At 43.3% G+C, this 18,831-nt stretch overlaps 1 protein-coding gene across 1 annotated transcript in view; it reads left to right on the forward strand.

Annotated features, from left to right (window-relative positions):
* Window positions 1-14,833, forward strand: part of LOC129080206 (leucine-rich repeat-containing protein 37B-like) — a 37,391-nt gene extending 22,558 nt beyond the window's left edge. Inside the window, exons 9-16 of the mRNA XM_054585502.1 lie at window positions 221-514; window positions 625-758; window positions 1,744-1,854; window positions 6,052-6,089; window positions 8,085-8,136; window positions 8,218-8,342; window positions 8,449-8,501; window positions 14,655-14,833. Of these exons, the coding sequence (XP_054441477.1) occupies window positions 221-514; window positions 625-758; window positions 1,744-1,854; window positions 6,052-6,089; window positions 8,085-8,136; window positions 8,218-8,342; window positions 8,449-8,501; window positions 14,655-14,833 (986 nt within the window). The remainder of the gene's footprint in view (window positions 1-220; window positions 515-624; window positions 759-1,743; window positions 1,855-6,051; window positions 6,090-8,084; window positions 8,137-8,217; window positions 8,343-8,448; window positions 8,502-14,654) is intronic.
* Window positions 14,834-18,831: the final 3,998 nt, after the last annotated feature.

Raw genomic sequence — 18,831 nt, forward strand, 5'->3', positions numbered from 1 at the left:
AATGTTCTGAGTAAATAACCCTTTTTCAAAAGGTACCTTTTCTCCTTTTCTTGTGTTGCCAATCATAGGTTTGTGTTGGGGTTTATTTTTCTCCTCCCTCAACAACGCTCCAATGTTTGCTGATTCCCAATTTATTTGACCGGGATGTATGGCTGTGGAGTGACAAAAAGCGGTCCCTTGAGTCCTTCATGATCAAAAGTGGCCTCTTCTTTTTTGACAGATGAAGAACTCTACTTAAACAGTGCAGAAGACTCTTTCCTAAATGTAATTCAAGGCCGGGAGAGCACTAGCGTGCAGCTGACGATTGAGCCGGAGAGGGCACCCTCTGACAAAAACGACGAGAAGTTGTCAGCTTTACTGAGTGAGCTGCTGGACTTTAACGATAAAAGTGCTGTTATCAGTGCACTGAATTACAGATTTCCTTATTTCTCAGATATAAATCTAGACGATATAGAATCAATCTCTCATTTATTACCTCTCATTAAATTCCCTTTTTCAAATGTACAAGAGGGAGGTATGCCCCTGGGTCATTTGAAAGACAACAGAAGGAACCCTCTTAAGCCTGAATTTTGCAATTCAAGTTCCAAAAGTATCTTGAGGAAACTCTATCTTTTTTTTAAATAGATCTCCTAATGAAAGTTTTGAGTGAACAAGAAGAAGCAAAGGTTTCCAAGACCGAGTGGGATGCCAATCAATACAAAAATGAGGAAACGGAAGCCCACGAGGAAGAGGAAGAGGAAGAGCAGGAGCTACTTCAGGTGAGGGCAGCTCCTGAAACACAAGGCACTGGCAGTTAGTCAGCTAGGACGCGCCATGAAAGCACTGAGGCAGGGAGACCAGAGGCACCTACACTGTCTCGTGGCATAGCCATGTGACTTTGGCCAAGATAGTGATCTTCCACTTTAACTGGTGCCACTGTTCTAGGGTAGACACGACGAGGACCTAACACACATGATAAATAAGTTGTACAAGAAAATGTTAACGCTAAGATTACATAACACTGTAGATATGGTATGTTCTTTAAGAACCTATATGAGAGAGAACCCAGAAAGACCCACAATTGCCATCTGGAGGGCGGGCCCCTTGTAGTACAGGTTTCCCCTGCTCGGTGAGTGTTCTAGGAACCCATCTCTATCAGTGTACCAGCTGGCGTAGTTGTGAGAAGCTACATTCGGCTTCAGTGAATTTTTTTTGAAGGCTCAATGCATTTGCCCATTTCGTGATGGGCGATTTGCAAGCACACCTGCCGACACCATGAGCGTTCAGCAGTTTTTGACAGAAAATGGCGTGGCCCCCATGCCCCACCCTGCCTATTCACCCAGCCTCACCCCAGGTGACTTTTTGTGTTTCTCTGGATGAAAAAATTCCTCAAAGGGATTCTTTTTGCCAATGTGCAAGAGGTGAAACAAAAAAAGGCAGAAGCACTAAAAGGCATCAAAATCGACAAGTTTAAACATCGTTTTGAGCAGTGGAAAAGAGTCTCAGTAGGTGCATTTCATCAAATGGAGAATACTTTGAAGGTGACTGAAGTTGAAACATGTACGAGTAAATATGCAATTCATTATAAATAAATTCCAGGTTTTTTTGGGTCCCCCGTTCATAAGCCATTCACCTGAAGGACTGGGGTTTTAGAGGAGCAGTTAAGAAGAGTTAGCTATTCTTTAGAATAGGCTCAAGGATAGTCATTTTTAATTTTTTCCACCTCTTTGGTGTGTTTATAAAATTCTTTTTTCTTTTTTTTAGCGAGCCAACGAAATGCCGGTGACAGGATATGTGCATCACAACAAACTGCTTGTGGCAACACCTGTGATTGTCGTAGCAACGGTTTTTATTATACTTCACTGTCTCATTTCGGTACGACAACAGTTAATTCAGTTTTCCAAAATATATCCTGTCTTTAGATTGAGAACCCACAAACTGAAAATGAAAGTCCCTTTCCCACCTACTTTTCCTTGATATTTTTCTTTAGTCACAAACACTGAGATATCCTTTGTTCTTTTATTACAAATGATACTCTGAAGATTTTTAAAGGAAGCCCACTCCCAGAGATCTCTGTGGAATTGAAATCAAGATAACAAACCACTGCACTATTTTGAGAACATGAGTTTAATCGGCCAGAGCTGACATGATAGCAAAATTTCTTCAACTCCAAATGAACGGTGTCAATTTGATGTATTACTAATTACTCTCCTTCTACCACTGATTTCTTTCCTTATTGGCTAAAATGAGGAGAGATATAGACTCTCCACCCTCATGAAGCTGTGTCACTGTGGCAGAAAGGGCAGGACTGAAAGATAAAGGTGTGATCCTGTCAACTCATTAGATTTCCTTAGCAGCTTTCCTCTCCGGTGTGTAAAACATGGCATACATAGTGTTCCCTTAGAACACTGTCCCCTAAATCCTGCATCAGGCTTCTCCAAGGCATGTCTTGCTTTCCGTCACCCGTTTCTGGAATGTGCCTGTTTCCTTTTTGTTCAATCGCACAATGCTTTATTTTCCCAGCAGGCAGGAGCTAACATTAAACGAGTGATTCCAAAAGCCGAGGATCTTGACTCTACCCCAGTAATCCCACCGAATACCTTGTTTACCCTTTCACCAGGCATGGCAGCCCCCTGCTCCAGCCAAAGCAGCCCCTCTCCATTACCTGGCCAGAGCATGCGCCATCACCGCTTTTGTTTGTGCCTTTGCCCATCTAAAATTCCCTTATTTTGCTCTGCCTGTGGAAGTCCTATGAATCCCTCAAAAGCCAGTTCAAGTTCCTATTTCTTCATAAAGCCTTCCCTGAGTATTTCAGCCCTGCTAGTCCTATTCCTTCTATGAGATTTGTAATCATTTTGGGGGATGGGCAGTAGGGAGACATTTCCCTGCCCTGAGAACTTAAACCTATGGTGAACCGATTCTGAAAAGGCGGCTCCCCAAGAGAGAAATTCCGAGGTCAACACGTCATGGGGCAGAGCAGAGATGTGTATGGATGAAATGGCTTCCTGGTCTACCAGACTTAAGTAAAACCTGACTGGATGTGTTAACTGCTAAAGGAAACATGTCTGTCTGCAGGAGGGTTGGTCAGTAGTAAAAGCAGATAAAAGGTGAGGCAGAGGAAGAAACCGCCATGGGTATTACCCATCCTTGTAGTGCCTAAGAGTGGCACCTCTGGCAGCACATGTGGAGAGTCAGGACGACTAGCCAGGCCATGCCTGTGGGGCAGATGGCTGGATACTGCTAACTCGGTCTTTTCTATGAAACACGGGATCCTGCTGATTCCTTTTGTTCTGATTCTGTTCTCACCAAGTGACCTTCTGATTGTGCTTTAGTGTGCCACGTGGCCTAGCTCTACCGAATGTATTTCCTTGATCGTGTAGACACAGATGGTGTCTGCGGAACAGATGGAATTCTTGTTGTCAGGCCATAGCCTGGCATTCTGATTTCTTATTAGCCCTGTGGTATAGATAAGGTGAGACTACCCCGATAGGAAGAAGTGAGTCCTCTCTTGGTGAAGAGTCTGACTTCTGAGCCTAGGAGGCTAGGGGATAGCGTGAGGCCAGCTTGCCAAGGCCTCTGGGGAGAAGTCATTGGCCATTGTCCAGACAGTACCCTCTATATCTCCAGGTGGTATGTAGCCTTTTGCTTTTTTAGAATTTGTATAAACTCCTATAGTGTGTTTAATTTCTATACAGTTTAATCTCGCATTTGTTTTTATTTCTGAGGTTTCATTATTTCTTTTCCTCAGTTAGATGATAAGCTTTTTGAGGATGTGGACCATGCCATGTTGTTTTGTAGTGGACAGTAATGGTGTTCAAAAGAAGAAGGATGAAGTATTTTGTCAATTCCATAATGAGGAGTAATGCAACCTAATATTTGTTTGAAGTAGACGACAGCGTCCAGCAATAGACAGAACCGTGTGTTCCTAGGACTTTTGAAATGTCACCTTTTTTTTTTAAAGATTTTATTTGTTTACTTTTAGAGAGATGGAAAGGGAGGGAGAGAGACATCATGTGAGAGAGATACATCAATCAGTTGCCCTCACATGCCCCCAACGGGGGACCTGGCCCACAATTCCAGGCATGTGCCCTTACCGGGAATCGAACCAGCGACCTTTCGGTTTGCAGGCCGGGACTCAGTCCACTGAGCCACACCAGCCAGGGCGTCACCTTTTAATATTCAAATCAGTGGAAGGAAATGGACAAATTTTACAGGACAACTACCTGACTATTTCAGGGCCAAATAACAGCCGATATATTTCTCACCTTTAGTGTATTTACATAAATGTAAAAACTAAACATAAAATAGGAAGAACCAGTAAAAGTACTAGAAGGAAATAGAAGCAATATTTTTATAATCTGGTGGTAGATCCAAAGCTTTCTGAGGCTGACATCACAGGCAAAACCTTTGATAGATTTGACCATGTTGTCTGTGACACCATTAGCAAACTTAGCACCGGTTTATGCTAAGCATAAGATGCAGAGTTTTCTATATATTGTCTGACTCAATCCCCACAATCCTGTGCAGACAATATTACCACCCTCTTCCATAGATGAAGACAATGAACTGAAGGCCCCAGTGGCAAAACCAAAAGTAGAACCCAGCTCTGCCTGACTGCGATGCCTGTGCTTTACTCCACTGTTCTGTTTCCTTAAAGACAAAAAACACTGAGGAATATTTGAATCGTTGAAATTCAATGAAAGCCACTGAAAGAGTTCAGATATTTAAAATCAAGAGTTCCATAAATCAACAGGAAGAAAACAGTCGAGGGGAGAAGAGGGCAAGGGCTGTGAGGAGCAGGGGGTGTCGATAGCCTGCCACCATGTCTGCCAGCTCCCTCATGGGGTATGGGATGTAGGTTTTGTTAGTTGTAGGTTTCATACCTCATGGCATGAAAGTAGGCCCCGATACTGTCTTTTAGTCATTTTTATAATAGTTCTTGTTCTTTCTAATTAAAAAAAAACCTGTCCAGTACTTTTGTTTGTTTTTTAGTGTGGTTGACCGTTTTTCCCCTACATGAAGATTTAATTGTTTTGAAATCTTTTATTAAATGGCTCATTCGTTCCTTACTGATCTAAAATACACTCTTTGGACTCCAGTCTGTTGATCCAGTTATCTTTTTCTGTACCAGTAGCAGTATCGCTATGGGATTCCAATTTCTTCATAACATATTTTGATATCTGGTAGGGTAAGCTCCTGCTTTTTTATCTTCTTTTTCATACATTTCATAGCTATTCCTGCATATTTTCTCTACCAAATGTCAGCTGGCCAGTTTTTGTTTAAAAACTACCTGGGAATTTGAATGGGATTGCCTTGCATTTGTAGGTTCCTTTGCAGAGAATTGACATCTTCACAACATTCTAGCAACATGGTGTCTTCACATCACGTAATCTTCATATGTCCTTCAGAAGAATTTTAATATTTTGACCACATAAGTCTCACACAGTTTTTGTTAAGTTTATTTCTAGGTACTTTATGCATCTTTAGTGACATTGTAAGTGGGATCCTTCATCTTTTTAATTAGTCTTTTGTGCTACATAGGAAAGCTTTTGAGGTTTGCATGTTGATCTTTTGATTTGGGATTTAGCCATCTTACTGAATTGTAGTACTGGACAATAAAATTTTAGTCGATGCTCTTGGACTTCTTAGGTTTTGCATCATCTCATATATAAATATGTCTTGTCTCTTCCCAATATTTCATTTTTCTTACTAAATTGATTAGGACCTCCTCAACAGTGATGAATAGTAACAGTACTAACAGGCATCCTCCTCTTGTTCTTGACCTTAAGACAAAGCTGCTGTGTAAGTTTCTGGTAGATACTTTTCTTTTTCTACTTCTACGCGCTGTTATTAGGCATTATCTGCTGAATGTTATGTAAAACAGCCAATGAAATACATTGCCAACTCCATGTAAGTTCCAAAGTTATGGACTATGGAAGAAGAGTCAGAGGACTATCCTACAAAATTCCTGTCCTCAAGAAGTTACCATGTTACTTAAAAGGGAACAAATAAAGGTTTAGAGATAGTGGTCATTGTGATGAATAATCATGGTGTTGTTGTCTTCAAAAACAGATCTGTGGTAAAAAGAAGGCCGATGAAGAAAATGCAAGGTAAATATTGGTCTGAGTTTTCCCAGTAGAATTTTAGAACTAGAGGAGTTTCCTCTTCCTGGAAGTGGTCTGAGTGCCCTCTAAAAATGGTTCACTACTCACTTAACCCAGAACACCCCACAAAATCATGCAAATCAAGAGTTTTAAATCTTCATGGTCACTGTAAGAACACTTGCGAGACTGCCAGGCCATCAGGTGTACGCACATCTGAAAAACTACCGAGCATCTGCGGAATGTTACTTTACAGAAGCGCTGTGTGCCATTCTGTCCTTACAATGGTGGAGCTGGCAGGTGTGCCCCGCCCAAAGAGCGGGGCTGGGTGCAGGGTTGCTGCCCCAAAGGGAGTGTTGAATTTTTGCCGCACATGCTTAAAAACGCAGAGTAGCGCTGAACTTAAGGTTTTAGAGACAAACTCTCTGGTCACTGAGCCCATCCAGGTGAACAAAGCTCCCAAGATACAGTGCAGAAGTTACAGAGCTCTTGGGTGGATTAGCCCACACATGAGTTCTCAGACCTGCCACACTGAGCCAAATAATCTGCTCTTTTTCAGTAGCTGTTATTGAAAAAGAACAGATTATTCCTAAACGAGAAGAGGGAGCTGCACAGGAAAGAAAAATCTCCCAGGAGAAACTAAAGAAACAAAAAACTTGGGAGTAAATTGATCGTAAAATACATGCTAGGAAAAATTAAAAAAAGAACTAGAGAATTTAGAACTCATCTCTTTCCGTCTCATTTTACAGTGAGGAAACCATTACATTTGGAACAAATACTTATTTATGCTGATGCTTTTCCTGGAGTTTGCAAAATTAGCTCCCTGGCCAAAGCTGAGATAGAATGGGACTGACACAGATGTGTGTGCTGTCCCTAGCCCTTTAAGAAAACAGGATGCAGAGGGAGAAGTCTTGGTTGTCCCTGTTCCTGTTGGTGGCAGAGGTTCTGGGGAAGGGCAGAGAAGGCCACATGGTCTTAGGGTAAGGGTGCTGGTCTCCTTCAGGGCCAATGAAAGGTTCACGATCTGAGTCCTTCCTGTAACGTGGCAGGAAAACTTCCCTTCTCATCGTCCTGGTTTTCAGTCCCCTTCTCTCTCTGTTCCCTTTACCCAAACCTCATAGAATTTTAATCGGGAGAGACCTTAAGCAGCAGTTTGTCTTTTCCATTAATAGTAAGGAACCGGAGAAAAGGAAAGGGAAAGTATCTGGCCCCATCGTCACACTGGTAGTGAGTGTCAGAAAGAAGATGGTGCCGCTCCAGGTGGGGCTTCTCCATTGACCACACTGCTCTTGGGCTGTGAGCTGCATTTTATGTCACAACGCGGTACACACAGAAGTCCTTCCTAAAACAAAATCGTTATGCACTCAATTTTTTCTATTCCCTTTCTATTCAAAAAGAGTATTTGCTATTTTAGTGCTGGTTGCGACATTTAAACTCATTTCACAACTCCCTCGCTCGGCAGTGACAGCCTGCAGTGTGGAAGGCAGTGAGCAGCAGGGACAGCAATTTGGACTCAGGCATTTAGTTGGTACAATTTACCTCAGGGGATACAGCGGCTAAAAAATAAAAGCACCTTCTTTCCTTGCCCCCAGCAAATAATGCATGTGAGGCCAGGTCGAAAGGGGGCCGAAGTAAAATGCTTCTGCAGATTGTAAAACGGCCTCTGCCCAGTGTGGTTTTGCATTTTTTTTTTTCTCAATGCACTTCAAGGCACTTGGCCAAGGGCCAAGAAGAGGCGTGGGGCTGAAAATCCTGCCTGTACTCCATGCCAAGCCACTTGCAGGGGGCTCCCCAGAGACATTGTGGGCTACTTGAAACAGACAGAGACCCTCCGGAAGCTCAGCATGCAAAGAATAATTGTCAAGCTCCTGGGTCTGTAGTGATTTTGCTCATGAGTATGGACGCAGGTACCCATTTGGTCCCAATAAGGCCAAGGCTATACGTTGTTAAGAAATGTGGAAAAATGCACACATCGCTAATTGCCGGTATGTGTTTTCTTCCAAGGGGCTTTTTCTCAAGTCTCCTGAAAAAAAGGTCACGGGACAGCCAGATGGAGGTAAGTTTGGGGAGGACAAAGTGCTGTGGCGAGACAAAGCAGGGGACAGGCAGAACTCATGTTTCCCTGTCTGTGTCCTAGGCTGGCGGCTTCTGGAGCAGGCTGAAGGGTCTGTTTGGTGCTTCCAAAGCTGTACCTGAGATAATCGAGTCCCAGAATCTTCAGGACAAGGATTCCTCTGATGAGAGCGAAACTATGGACCTAATGTAAGTGATTGGGGACAATTTAGAATTCCTGTCTAAAATGAGGAAATGATGTAGAGTTTAATTGTTTGTTTCAAGAGTAAAAGCTTTTACCTTCTTCTTCCCCCAGGGAGAAGGGAGAAGCCTCCTCCCTCACAGCCAGAACTGCTTCTGTTGCTGAAAGTACTGAGTAAACCAATAAATTCTTGTCTCTCTTGAAATGTGTACCTCTCTTGAAATTCATAACCACCTCTAGCCATGAGGTAAGGAATTAAAACGTACATAGTAAATATATATAAATAACAAGGGCCAAAAGCAAGAAAAGCAAGGCTGAAGCAGAATTCCCTGTGTTATGGAACAATGGACCCATTGTGGGGGGAGCCCCAGAAACTATTAGCAGAGCAATATCCTCTCTTTTCCCTGGGGTCCCTCTGTTCTAGGTTCATTTGCCCGCCGCCCCGGAAATTATGGCTCTCAGTGGCAGAGCTTGGTGAAAAGGAAAGGAAGTATTTATTCAAAAGTTATACAGGTTTTGATGAATTGCTAAGTGTCACTCTTAAATCTCAAAATCCCTTTGAAACACCCACCCTTTAAAACACGCACTGACACACACACAGTCCTGCCTTCCCCCACTTTGCCTAGTCAGGCCAATCAGGACAGGCAGGGGTACCGTCCTTCAGAAGGAAAAAACAGAAGTCCAGGGCTCAGCTAGGCAGGCCTCGTGTCCCCAGAACCATGCGCTGCGTTGCCGTGAACTCCAGCTCTTAATTCAGAACCAGGAGGTACCTTCTCATGGCCACTAGCAAGAGTCCGTTCTCTCCTTTCCTTCCCGCATGGTCGTCTCATTGTTCCCTCACGGTGTGGAGCATACCACCTCCAAGCTCTCCTGCACACACGCTGTAACCGCGGGGCAGTGGGGGGCCGTGGCTGCCTGGCTGCTGCATCCAGGTCCCAACACAGGTGGGAACCCTCCCCAGCAACCCCTTCGCCGACTCCTCCAGCAGGCCCTGCAATCCGGGCAGCTGCTTGCCCAGTTACATCCTGGGTTACACTTCAGCAAACTTTCAGGGTTAGCTTTGTTGATATCCAAAATATCATCTTTGCATAGGAAGAATGAAGCTGTCCAGCAGTTACTGACATGCAAAGTAACTCAAATGCCCTGCTCCTCATTTCCCATCCCTCATGGCTACCTGCCTTGGGGGGACGGCGGGGAGGGGGGGATAAGAATATCCTATATTGTCCTTGGACACTCCAATTTCTGGACCCCATTACAAATCCCCTTGGGGGGACCTAGCTGTACCCTGTTACACTATCAGAAATTTACCAAATGCCTATTCTATAGGTTTTCTACACAATCCTCAGGGTATCAGCAAAGTATGCCATAAAACCTATAGGATGAAATAACTTTCAATTTACACAATAAAAATGAATAAAAGCCTGATTCAGCTATATACTTCTAGCGTTGGCAAAACTAGATGATTAGGATTTTGTGTTAACAAATTGTCAGCCCTACAGTAACATGTCATATGAGTACTTTACATATCTGTTTACATTTTTTCTCCAGAAAAGAAAAAGTTAATTTCCAGTGAATAAGCCTTTTTAAATCTATACTTTTAGAAAATTAAGCTGGTAACATCAATCAATGTCTTTGCAGCATCAACAGCTGTATTACCTCCTCAATAGATGAATAGAGGACTGAGTTATTTCTTATACTAGGAATTTAATATGTTAGTACTAAGCCAATATTCTAGTCTACAAAATTAACCTAAAGTACCAATAAAGTGTATTCGTCTTTTAGCCTTGACACTACAGCAGGATTCCAATACATCAATCACATTTCTTTATGTGTTTTTGGAATACCTTAAACCAGCCCTAGAATGTTTTTACTTCCAAAATATACACACATCTACACACATTTACCTGATGGCCTTCTTCCCAGCCTTTCTTGTTTGGAAGTACAGACCAGAAAAAGCGAATGAAATGCATGTTTAGCCTAACCACCTCATTGTCTTGCACTGTTACTCACTCTGGGCAAGTGGACATACTCTAAAAGTTGAGAACACAAAATGTATTTTCCCTTTTACTATACTCTTGAGAAATAACATGTTTCACAAAGTAAAACATCCAACAAATTAACACCACATCCAATAAAGAAAAATGTCTGGCAAACAATATGAAATAGAAGCTCAAAACACACTAACTCTGCTACTAAAACCATACACTGGTGAAACTGCCTAAAAAATCTAATTATCAATTTTTAGTTTCCCAAATCCAAAATATTTAGAATTATGGCACCCACTAAAGAATGATCAAAACTTCATCTATTACAAGTTCTCACCTACTAACAATCATTTATCCAACCAGCCTTTGATGAGCACCTGCTACTGCTACATGCAAGACATTTTGCTAAAAAATGCCGGGGACATAAGATGGATATAAGGATATAGAATCCTTAATTTCATATAAAGGTAGGACAAGTATACACAAGGTAGACTGAGTGTCATTCAGAAAAACAAAATGTCATGTAAGTACACAAGTATACAAGTTTGTTTTTCAGAGGAAACCCAACCACAAATCATAGTTTAACTCAGCATATATACAGTTATCAGTCCTAAATATTATTTGCTAGGCCTTCATAGGGAAGCGAATGTTAGCTTCACCCTCATGATCTCATCTAACCCTAATTACTTGCCCAAAGAAATAATAATATTGCATTATTATTTGGTGGTCAGGTTGCAACATATGAATTTGGGGGAGGAGAACACAAACATTGGACCACAATATTTCCATTTTGGACTTCTATACACCAAAACTGCGAGAGAATAAATTTCTTTTTTAAGCCAAGTGTGGTAGTTTGTAACAGCAGCCCTAGGAAGCTAACACAGGCGCCACCTCCCCCTCAGGAATGGTTTTGAATTTCAGTGATCAGTGGTGGGTATGACACATCTTCTCAGATCTCTTGATTAATATAAAGTTAACTGACAATGCATATGCATATATATGTAAATATATGTATATTGCAGATATATATAAGATTCTTAATCTTTAGCAGGTGAAAGAATTACTTATTACCTTTACAAATGAAAATCTCTTAGCCAGACCCCACAATTAACTCACAATTTGAAGCTGGCAAGATAGACTCTGCACATTTTCAACCTCCCAGGGAGTTGTGCTACTGGTAGGTGATCTGCAAACCACCAGAGACAAAGAACTCTTGAAGAGGCCCAGATGAAGTCAGTTAATTTCAAAACAAATACAATTTATTGCATAGACCACAAATGCAAAATGATGCAATTAATCAAATAAGAAATTATTTTCCAGGCATCTGTCCACAAGGCAAAAACTGATGAAAGAAAAAAATCAGAAACTCAAACTCCAGATAACTGAATATTCCTAATCCTTTTTTTGTTGGCTGGGCAAGCCCACATCATAGCATCAGTGTTGTTCTGACTAATTACTGCTGTCTGTGTCAGTAGGAATGCTTGCTCGCCATAAAACAGCAGGTAGGATCACACCCCTCCTGGCCCACTGGAGAGGAAAAAAATGACCTAAGGCAGACACTTAAAAACAAGCAAATGCAAACAGGGAACAAACTCAAAGACCAAGGGACTTGATCTTTTTTGTTATTTGTTTGCTCATACTATTTATTAGAGAACCAATGATGTTAAAATAATAAACCAACCTTTTGTCACAAATGCTGTTGTAAACAAACTCTTTACATTTGCTTTAATTCTAGTCCATGCAAAGAGAGCACAACTCTCTGCCACCTTATTTTATTTTTGGAAAAAGGTCTTGTTGCATTTTCCAGTTGAGTTCTAGTAAGACAGCCAACATCTCACTGTTATCTCGTGTATTTTTTGAAATTTAAAGCAGTTACTTGCCTGGGGTTAAGGGAAGAAAGTAATTTCAGATTAAGACTCTAATTAGATAAGGACCATTAAAAAATAATAATTTAGTAATGTCAGATACATTTACAAAAGGTTATATTCGTCTTTAAGTCAAAGGTTGAGTGTACAATAGCAAGCTAACAAAAAACTGAATTAATTATTTAGATAATTTAAGTCTAAAATTGCTGGTATTTAGGAAGAGAATATTCAGTTAATGGGGTCATGATTCATGTAAATAAATGATCAGCATTGACCAATTAACAACCGTCCCATTTCACTTCAAAGATACAGCATTATTTTAAAGATATTTATGGGAATATGTTACAAGAAGTCCTCCATGTTAAATAAAAACCACAAAAAAATTTTTACCTCTATTTTTATTGTTGACACTATTACAGATGTCCCCCAAACTCCCCAAAAAAGATTCCACAAATCAAGCAAAGTAAAACGCAATAGCTCAGTGAATATCTTCTCTTTTGCCTAATAAAATTTAAAAAACAACAAACAAACAAGAAGTAGTACCCAACAGGAATTACGTTAAATTCTGAATAGCTACCTTTCTCTGTATCTTTTTCTAAAATTTGATTTTCGGGAGAGAAACAGGAAGGGGGAAAGAGAGAAAGAGAGAGAGAGACAGAGATGTCAGATCTGTTGTTCCGCTTGCTTATGCATTCACTGGTTGATTCTTGTATGTGCCCTGACTGGAGATGAAACCCAGAACCTTGGGCGTATTGGGATGATGCTCTAACCAACTGAGCTATGTGGCTGGGGATTTTAGTTTTTTTAAATTAACTTTATTTTTAAAAGGCAGTTTTAGATTCACAGCAAACTTGAGGGGGGAGATATAGAGATTACCCATACACCCCCTGCCTCACATAATTGCACAGCCTGCCCCGTTATCCACATCGCCCACCAGAATGGAGCATTGTTATCCAGGGTCCACAGGTTACATTATTCACTCGGTATTATTCACTCGGTATTATACACTCTATGGGTTTGGGCAAATGTATAATGATATATAGCCATCATTATGGTATCACACAGAGTATTTTCACTGCCCTCAAAATCTTCTGTGCTCTGCCTATTCATGTCCCGTCCCTAACCCCCTGGGCCGCTGGCATCATACAGCATGAAGCATTTTCAGATTGTCTTATTTCACTTAGTAATCTGCATGTAAGGTTTCTCCGTCTCTTTTTCATGGCTTGAGGGCTCATTTATTTTTAGCACTGAATATTCCATTGTCTGGGTGTACCACAATTTGTTGATCCATTCACCTACCGAAGAACATCGTGGCTTCATACAAGTTTTGCCAATTATGAATAAAGCTTCTATAAATATCCACGTGTAGGTTGTTGTGTAGACATAACTTTTCAGCTTCTTTGAGGAAACTACCGAGAAGTATGACTGCTGGATTGCATGGTAAGCGTATGTTTAGTTTTGTTAGACACTTGGGTTATTTCCAGTTTGCGGATATTAGGAACAATGCTGCTATAAACATTCATGCACTGCCCAAGTTTTTGCATGAACATATGTTCATATAGCAGGTTAATGCTTGCCTCATCGAATGAGTTAGGAAGTATTTCCTTCTCTTTTACTTTTTGGAAGAGTTTGATGTGTTAATTCTTCTTTAAATGTTCTGTAGATTTCACCAGTGAAGCTATGTGACCTAGGGCTTTTCTTTGTTGGGAGATTTAGGCTCATTGCTTTTAATGAAGCTAGTGCTTGTTAAGGAAGACTACTGTAAACATTAGTAAAGGTGCTTTTATTCTAGTCAGGGTGGAGGTGGACAGGACTGAGAAAGTCCCTGCCATTCAGAGCTAGGGAATCTTATTGCCCAATGAGGATTTCAGAAGAAGAGAGAGATCCCTTGGGATTAGCATAGTGAGAAGAAATCGTGAACGGGATAGTATTTGAATTGGGTCTCAAAAATGGGACCGAGATCATATAATGCCATTTTAAAATGCAGAGAAAGGAGGAAGAACATTCTAGTTAGTGGTAACTGCAAAAGAGTAGTAATAACAAGAAATTGTAATAAGACCTGAGCCACTTACTGTTTTAAGAGTTTTATGAATATTTTATAATTCTATCCTCACTACAACCCTGTGAAATAGGTACAATTGTCATCCCCTTCTACAGAGGAGGATACGGAGGCACAGAATAGCGAAGTAACTGGCCCACGCAGCTAGGGAGGGGCAAAGCCAGGAATCAAATCCATGTCTTCCGATACTAGAGCTCGCCCTTTAAGCCAAAGGCATGAAAATGATAAAATCCAAGGCATGTTGTGGCTGTGCCTGTACCACGCACTTAATGGATAAATGAGCACAAACATGTAATGTGGTACTCAATAATTTAAGACAATTCCTTAAAGTAAATCAATACTTTAAGACCAAGAGGTTTTTGTCGAACAAACAAAGTAGGAGCTTCACATGTGTATGCTTATTTTTTCTAGCTTCCTTCTTTCTTCAGCAACCTATGCTGCGCTTCCCTGAGGGAAGGATTAGGTTCTCCAGGGCTCTGTCCGTCCTGGTAACAGGGATCCCGCAGCGCAGTCCGGGTCCTTCTCCTGCTGAAGGGGAGAGGCCGCTCCCTGAAGGCCCCGGGAGTGCAGCTGCAGGAGAGCAAGTGTGATGCAGGCGGGAGTGCAGAGTTCGGGAGGCCCTTTGCCCTGGGGCCGGTGTTCCCCAGCATTTGTTCCTTTCAAGAACATAAACCAATCACCTTTTTTTTTGTCTTCCTATAGGACATTTTAAGTGAGCTTTCTGTGACATAGAGCTGAGTCAAGGAGCTTCCGTTTCCCACTCCTGGACTCTTTCCTGCTTCCTGCTCAGGGCTCTGACTTTTTCTCCTTCAGTTCTAACATCCTGACCTGTCAGAGGCCCAAACGAAACCACACACACTTTTGATGTGTCCAGCATGGTTTCAGTGGAATAACCTTCTCTGCTTCTTGCAAGGCTCTGCCTGCTACCCTATCTATACATTAAGGCTTCCTTGGGCCCCAGTGCGCTGGGATCAGGGCAAGGCTTTGAGCCTCTCCCTGTGCCTGCACCCCTGACAGGTGTTCAGAAGTCTGCACCTCCTCTGGAAGGAGCCCACCCCCACCTCTTTCCAGGCCCTGCTGATTTCTCACCACCCTCTGACATTAAGTGCTTTGGTGCGGAGGGTAGACATCTTAAAAGAATTTGTCACAAATTGGGTTGGATTTTGTGAGAGAGAGAGGAGAGACAATATGACAGGTCAACCTCTGATTCTGCCAGGAGAATGGTAACGTGAGACACAGCCATGTTACTAAGAGACTTGGACCCGCTTCTCTGTCCCCGAGAGCCTTGGGGAAGCAGGAAGGAGAAGGAGAGGGCAAGACCACGGAGTGGTGTGGCCTGTCCCCTCTTCTGGATGCCTTCTCCCATTCCTGTTTTTAATTTATCCTTTTCTAAGATCTCTCTTCCTCACCTGCTAACAACTCCTGTCCATTCCTTCCCTCAGACCCTCCTCAAGGCTCCACTATGCCCAGGGCGGGCCACAACAGGGCAGGGCTGTCCTCCCTGCAAAAGGAAGGGGTCACTGCCCTTTCCCATTCCACTGAGGTCCCAGGGAGATGCTGGCATGGGAAGGGGGAGATCTGTCCTTGCACAGCAGAGCAGAGCCTTGACTCTGAAGCAGGAAAACTAGATTTGCCCTTGTTTCTGAGAGTTGTGTGACCCCAGGCAGGATGCTTACCCTTTTTGGGTGTCTGTCCTTAAAACTGCAAATAATATCAGATGGTGCACTGTACTGGGGTATTGGGATATGGTTTCGCTGACAGACCTGACTGCTAAAATTCCCAGCCTTGTGCAACATAGGCAGATATTATTATCATCCTTTCCAGATGAAAAACCTAAGGCTCAGGAAACCTCCATGACTCATGGAAGGTCACAAGCTGGTCAGTGGCAGGGCTTCCAGGTTAGAAGCCCCCCTAAGAGTGGAGACTTGGAGTCTTTCTGCCCATTACTGTATTCTAGCATGCGGAGAGGCAGGCGGCACACAGCGTGTTCTCAAAAGCCATCGACTATGTGCTTCACAAGTAAGTGAAGGACGGATCATTGAACGAGCCAGGTGGGAACCTAAGTTTGCCAGGCTCTAAGCCCTGTGGTGACCCTATTGCATCTTATCTTTATGATAATTACTTTCACAATAGTTGCCATTTATTAATTCCTCACTGTGGGCAGGGCTGGGACTTGGGTGTGGGAAATGAGGCACTGACCTCGGGCACAAAATTTAAGCGGGCACCGAGAATACTCAGTAATCAAGATAAAAAATATTGTAAGAAAACATTTCAAGAATGAAAATTAATGCCAAAAAATTCTTAATGAACAAAATATCAAACCTTTAAATAAAGACGGGACCAATAAGAGTGCTATGCCAAACTATACTGGAGCCTGAGGCAAAAAGAAAACTCAGTGGGAGCTTCCTGTTAGAACATCTATCCATCCTTATGTCTATAGAATATGTATTTGCGGAATGCCCACAATGAGCTAGGCCTTCTGCTTGGCACCAAGAAGACCACAGAGAGCCAAAGATCGTGCCTCTGTTTTCCTGGAGACAAACATTAAATAAATCATTACATAAATAGATAGGAACTCACACATTGTGATAAACAATACAATGGAAGGAAATATGTCCAGAGCTCCGAGAATGCCTTTCTGAGAGGAGAACAGCTAAGCTAACCATCAAATGAGCAATGTTAGGTAGGTTGGAAAGCAAGGAAAAGAGAAGTACAGGTAAGGGAAATAGCTTGTGCAAAGGTCCTGAGGCAGGAAGTCCTAGCACATCTCAGGCACTAAGTGTGGCTGGCATCCCGAGAGTAGGGGAAGGAGTTCCTGGCAGGGCTGGGAGGCAGACGGGGTCAGATTGCACAGGGCAGGCACAGGCCATGTTGTGGACATGAGGTTTGTTCTGAGGACCACGGGGAGGCTTTGATGCGTTTGAAGCAGGGAAAGCAGGATCAGTTTTACATTTTGGTAAGTGCATTCTGAGTCGTGTGCAAAGCATGGACTCGGGAGGCCCAGGGTGGAGAAACCAGTTGAGAGGCTGCTGCAGCCCTCCAGGTGCAAACGACCGGGGCTGCACACTTCTGCGGCCGGGCAATGAAGGGGAGAGGATCTCTTAGTGATGTGGGGGGCTGGCTGGGATTCCAGATCACTTGCCAAAGTGGGGTGGGGTAGGCGCTGGGGACCAGATGCTGCTTACTGCCCTGGGGAAGCCTGGAGGAGGACCAGTTTTACGTTCCCAAGCAGGCAAGATTCATGTCTCAGTTCCCTTGGAGCTGATCACTCTGATACCGAATGGGAACAGCCCTCCCCAGCGGTGGTCTTCTGCTAACTGGGCAGGCCTGTCTTCTTCGAGTATGCCCAATAAAACACGTTACTTTGAAGACTTAGCCTCACGGAGCCTGAATGTCTTCCTTCATAAATGGGAACTTAGGCCCCCCCAGGTCTGTGGTAGGATCAAATGAGATGTTGTCTGGAGAGCACCTCACGCAATACCTGGCATGTAGGAAGTGCTCAAGGAATCTAAGCATCTTTTCTTCCTCCTGTGACCCAGGTGTCTCGCCTCCCTGGGGGGCCAGTTGCCAATGGCTGTAAGATTACAAATGGAGAAGGAGAATGAGGGATTGTGGGGAAAGGGAGATGCTATATCATATAGGACATTCAGAGAAGGCCTTCCTGATAAGGTGGCGTTTGAGCAGAGACCTGAAGGGAGCTGACCGGATGTGGAGGGGGAGTTTTCTGGCGGAGAGAACAGGCGCAAAACCGGAGGACTGACTGGTCCTGCGTGCTGTGCTCGGGGGATCGGCCAGAAGGGCATTGGACGGGAATGGAGGAAGCGAGAGAGAAAGTGGATGAGGTCAGACGGCGCGCTGGCTGGTGGGCAGAACCTTGTAGGCATTGCAAGGGCTTTGACTCACTCCGAGATAGGAAGCCATGGAGGGGTTTTGAGCAGGAGAGTGAAGTGATCTGACTTATGTTTGAAAGGGATCGTTAGTTGTTCTGTTGAGATTATACGCATGGAGACCCTTCCTTCGGAGGTTATTGGAATCGTCTTGAGAGAAAATGGGTGCCGGGATGGCAGCGGAGAGGGCAGCGAGGGAGTGCTCGCATTGTGGATGGAAGGAAGTAGATGTGTGAGGTGGGAAAGAAAGAGCAGAATGGCGGGTGACGGCAGGATTTTGTTCTAAGCGGCTGGAGGGATGGAGCTACCATTTGCAGAGATGAGGAAGACAAAGGAGGCACAGATCTGGGAACATTCAGGAGTTCAGTTTGGGACCAGATGATTTTGAGGAGCTATTAGACACCTTAGTGGAGACGTGTGGGCTGAAGAGGTATGATATTGGAAGTTCCAGCCTGTAGGGGAGGAAGGAGTCTGGCGGAGATCGCCCGGGGAGGGGGCTCGGCCGAGATAAGTCAGGAGGACTGCGCCCTGTGCGGACTTTATAGCAAAATGGGAACAATGAGCTCTACGCTACGGCAATGTGGGAGGATTAAATGATGTTGAGTGTCATGTAGAACACTTTGCACAATTTTTGGCTCAGAGTAGGTTCTTGTTTAAGCTCTTTCCTTCGTCTTGTAGGTAGACAGGGTCACCTTGCTGTG

The sequence above is a fragment of the Pteronotus mesoamericanus genome, unplaced genomic scaffold (genome assembly GCF_021234165.1).
Source record: "Pteronotus mesoamericanus isolate MK-2021 breed Mesoamerican mustached bat unplaced genomic scaffold, CSHL_Meso_final contig_84, whole genome shotgun sequence".
In the NCBI taxonomy this organism is placed as follows: Eukaryota; Metazoa; Chordata; class Mammalia; order Chiroptera; family Mormoopidae; genus Pteronotus; species Pteronotus mesoamericanus.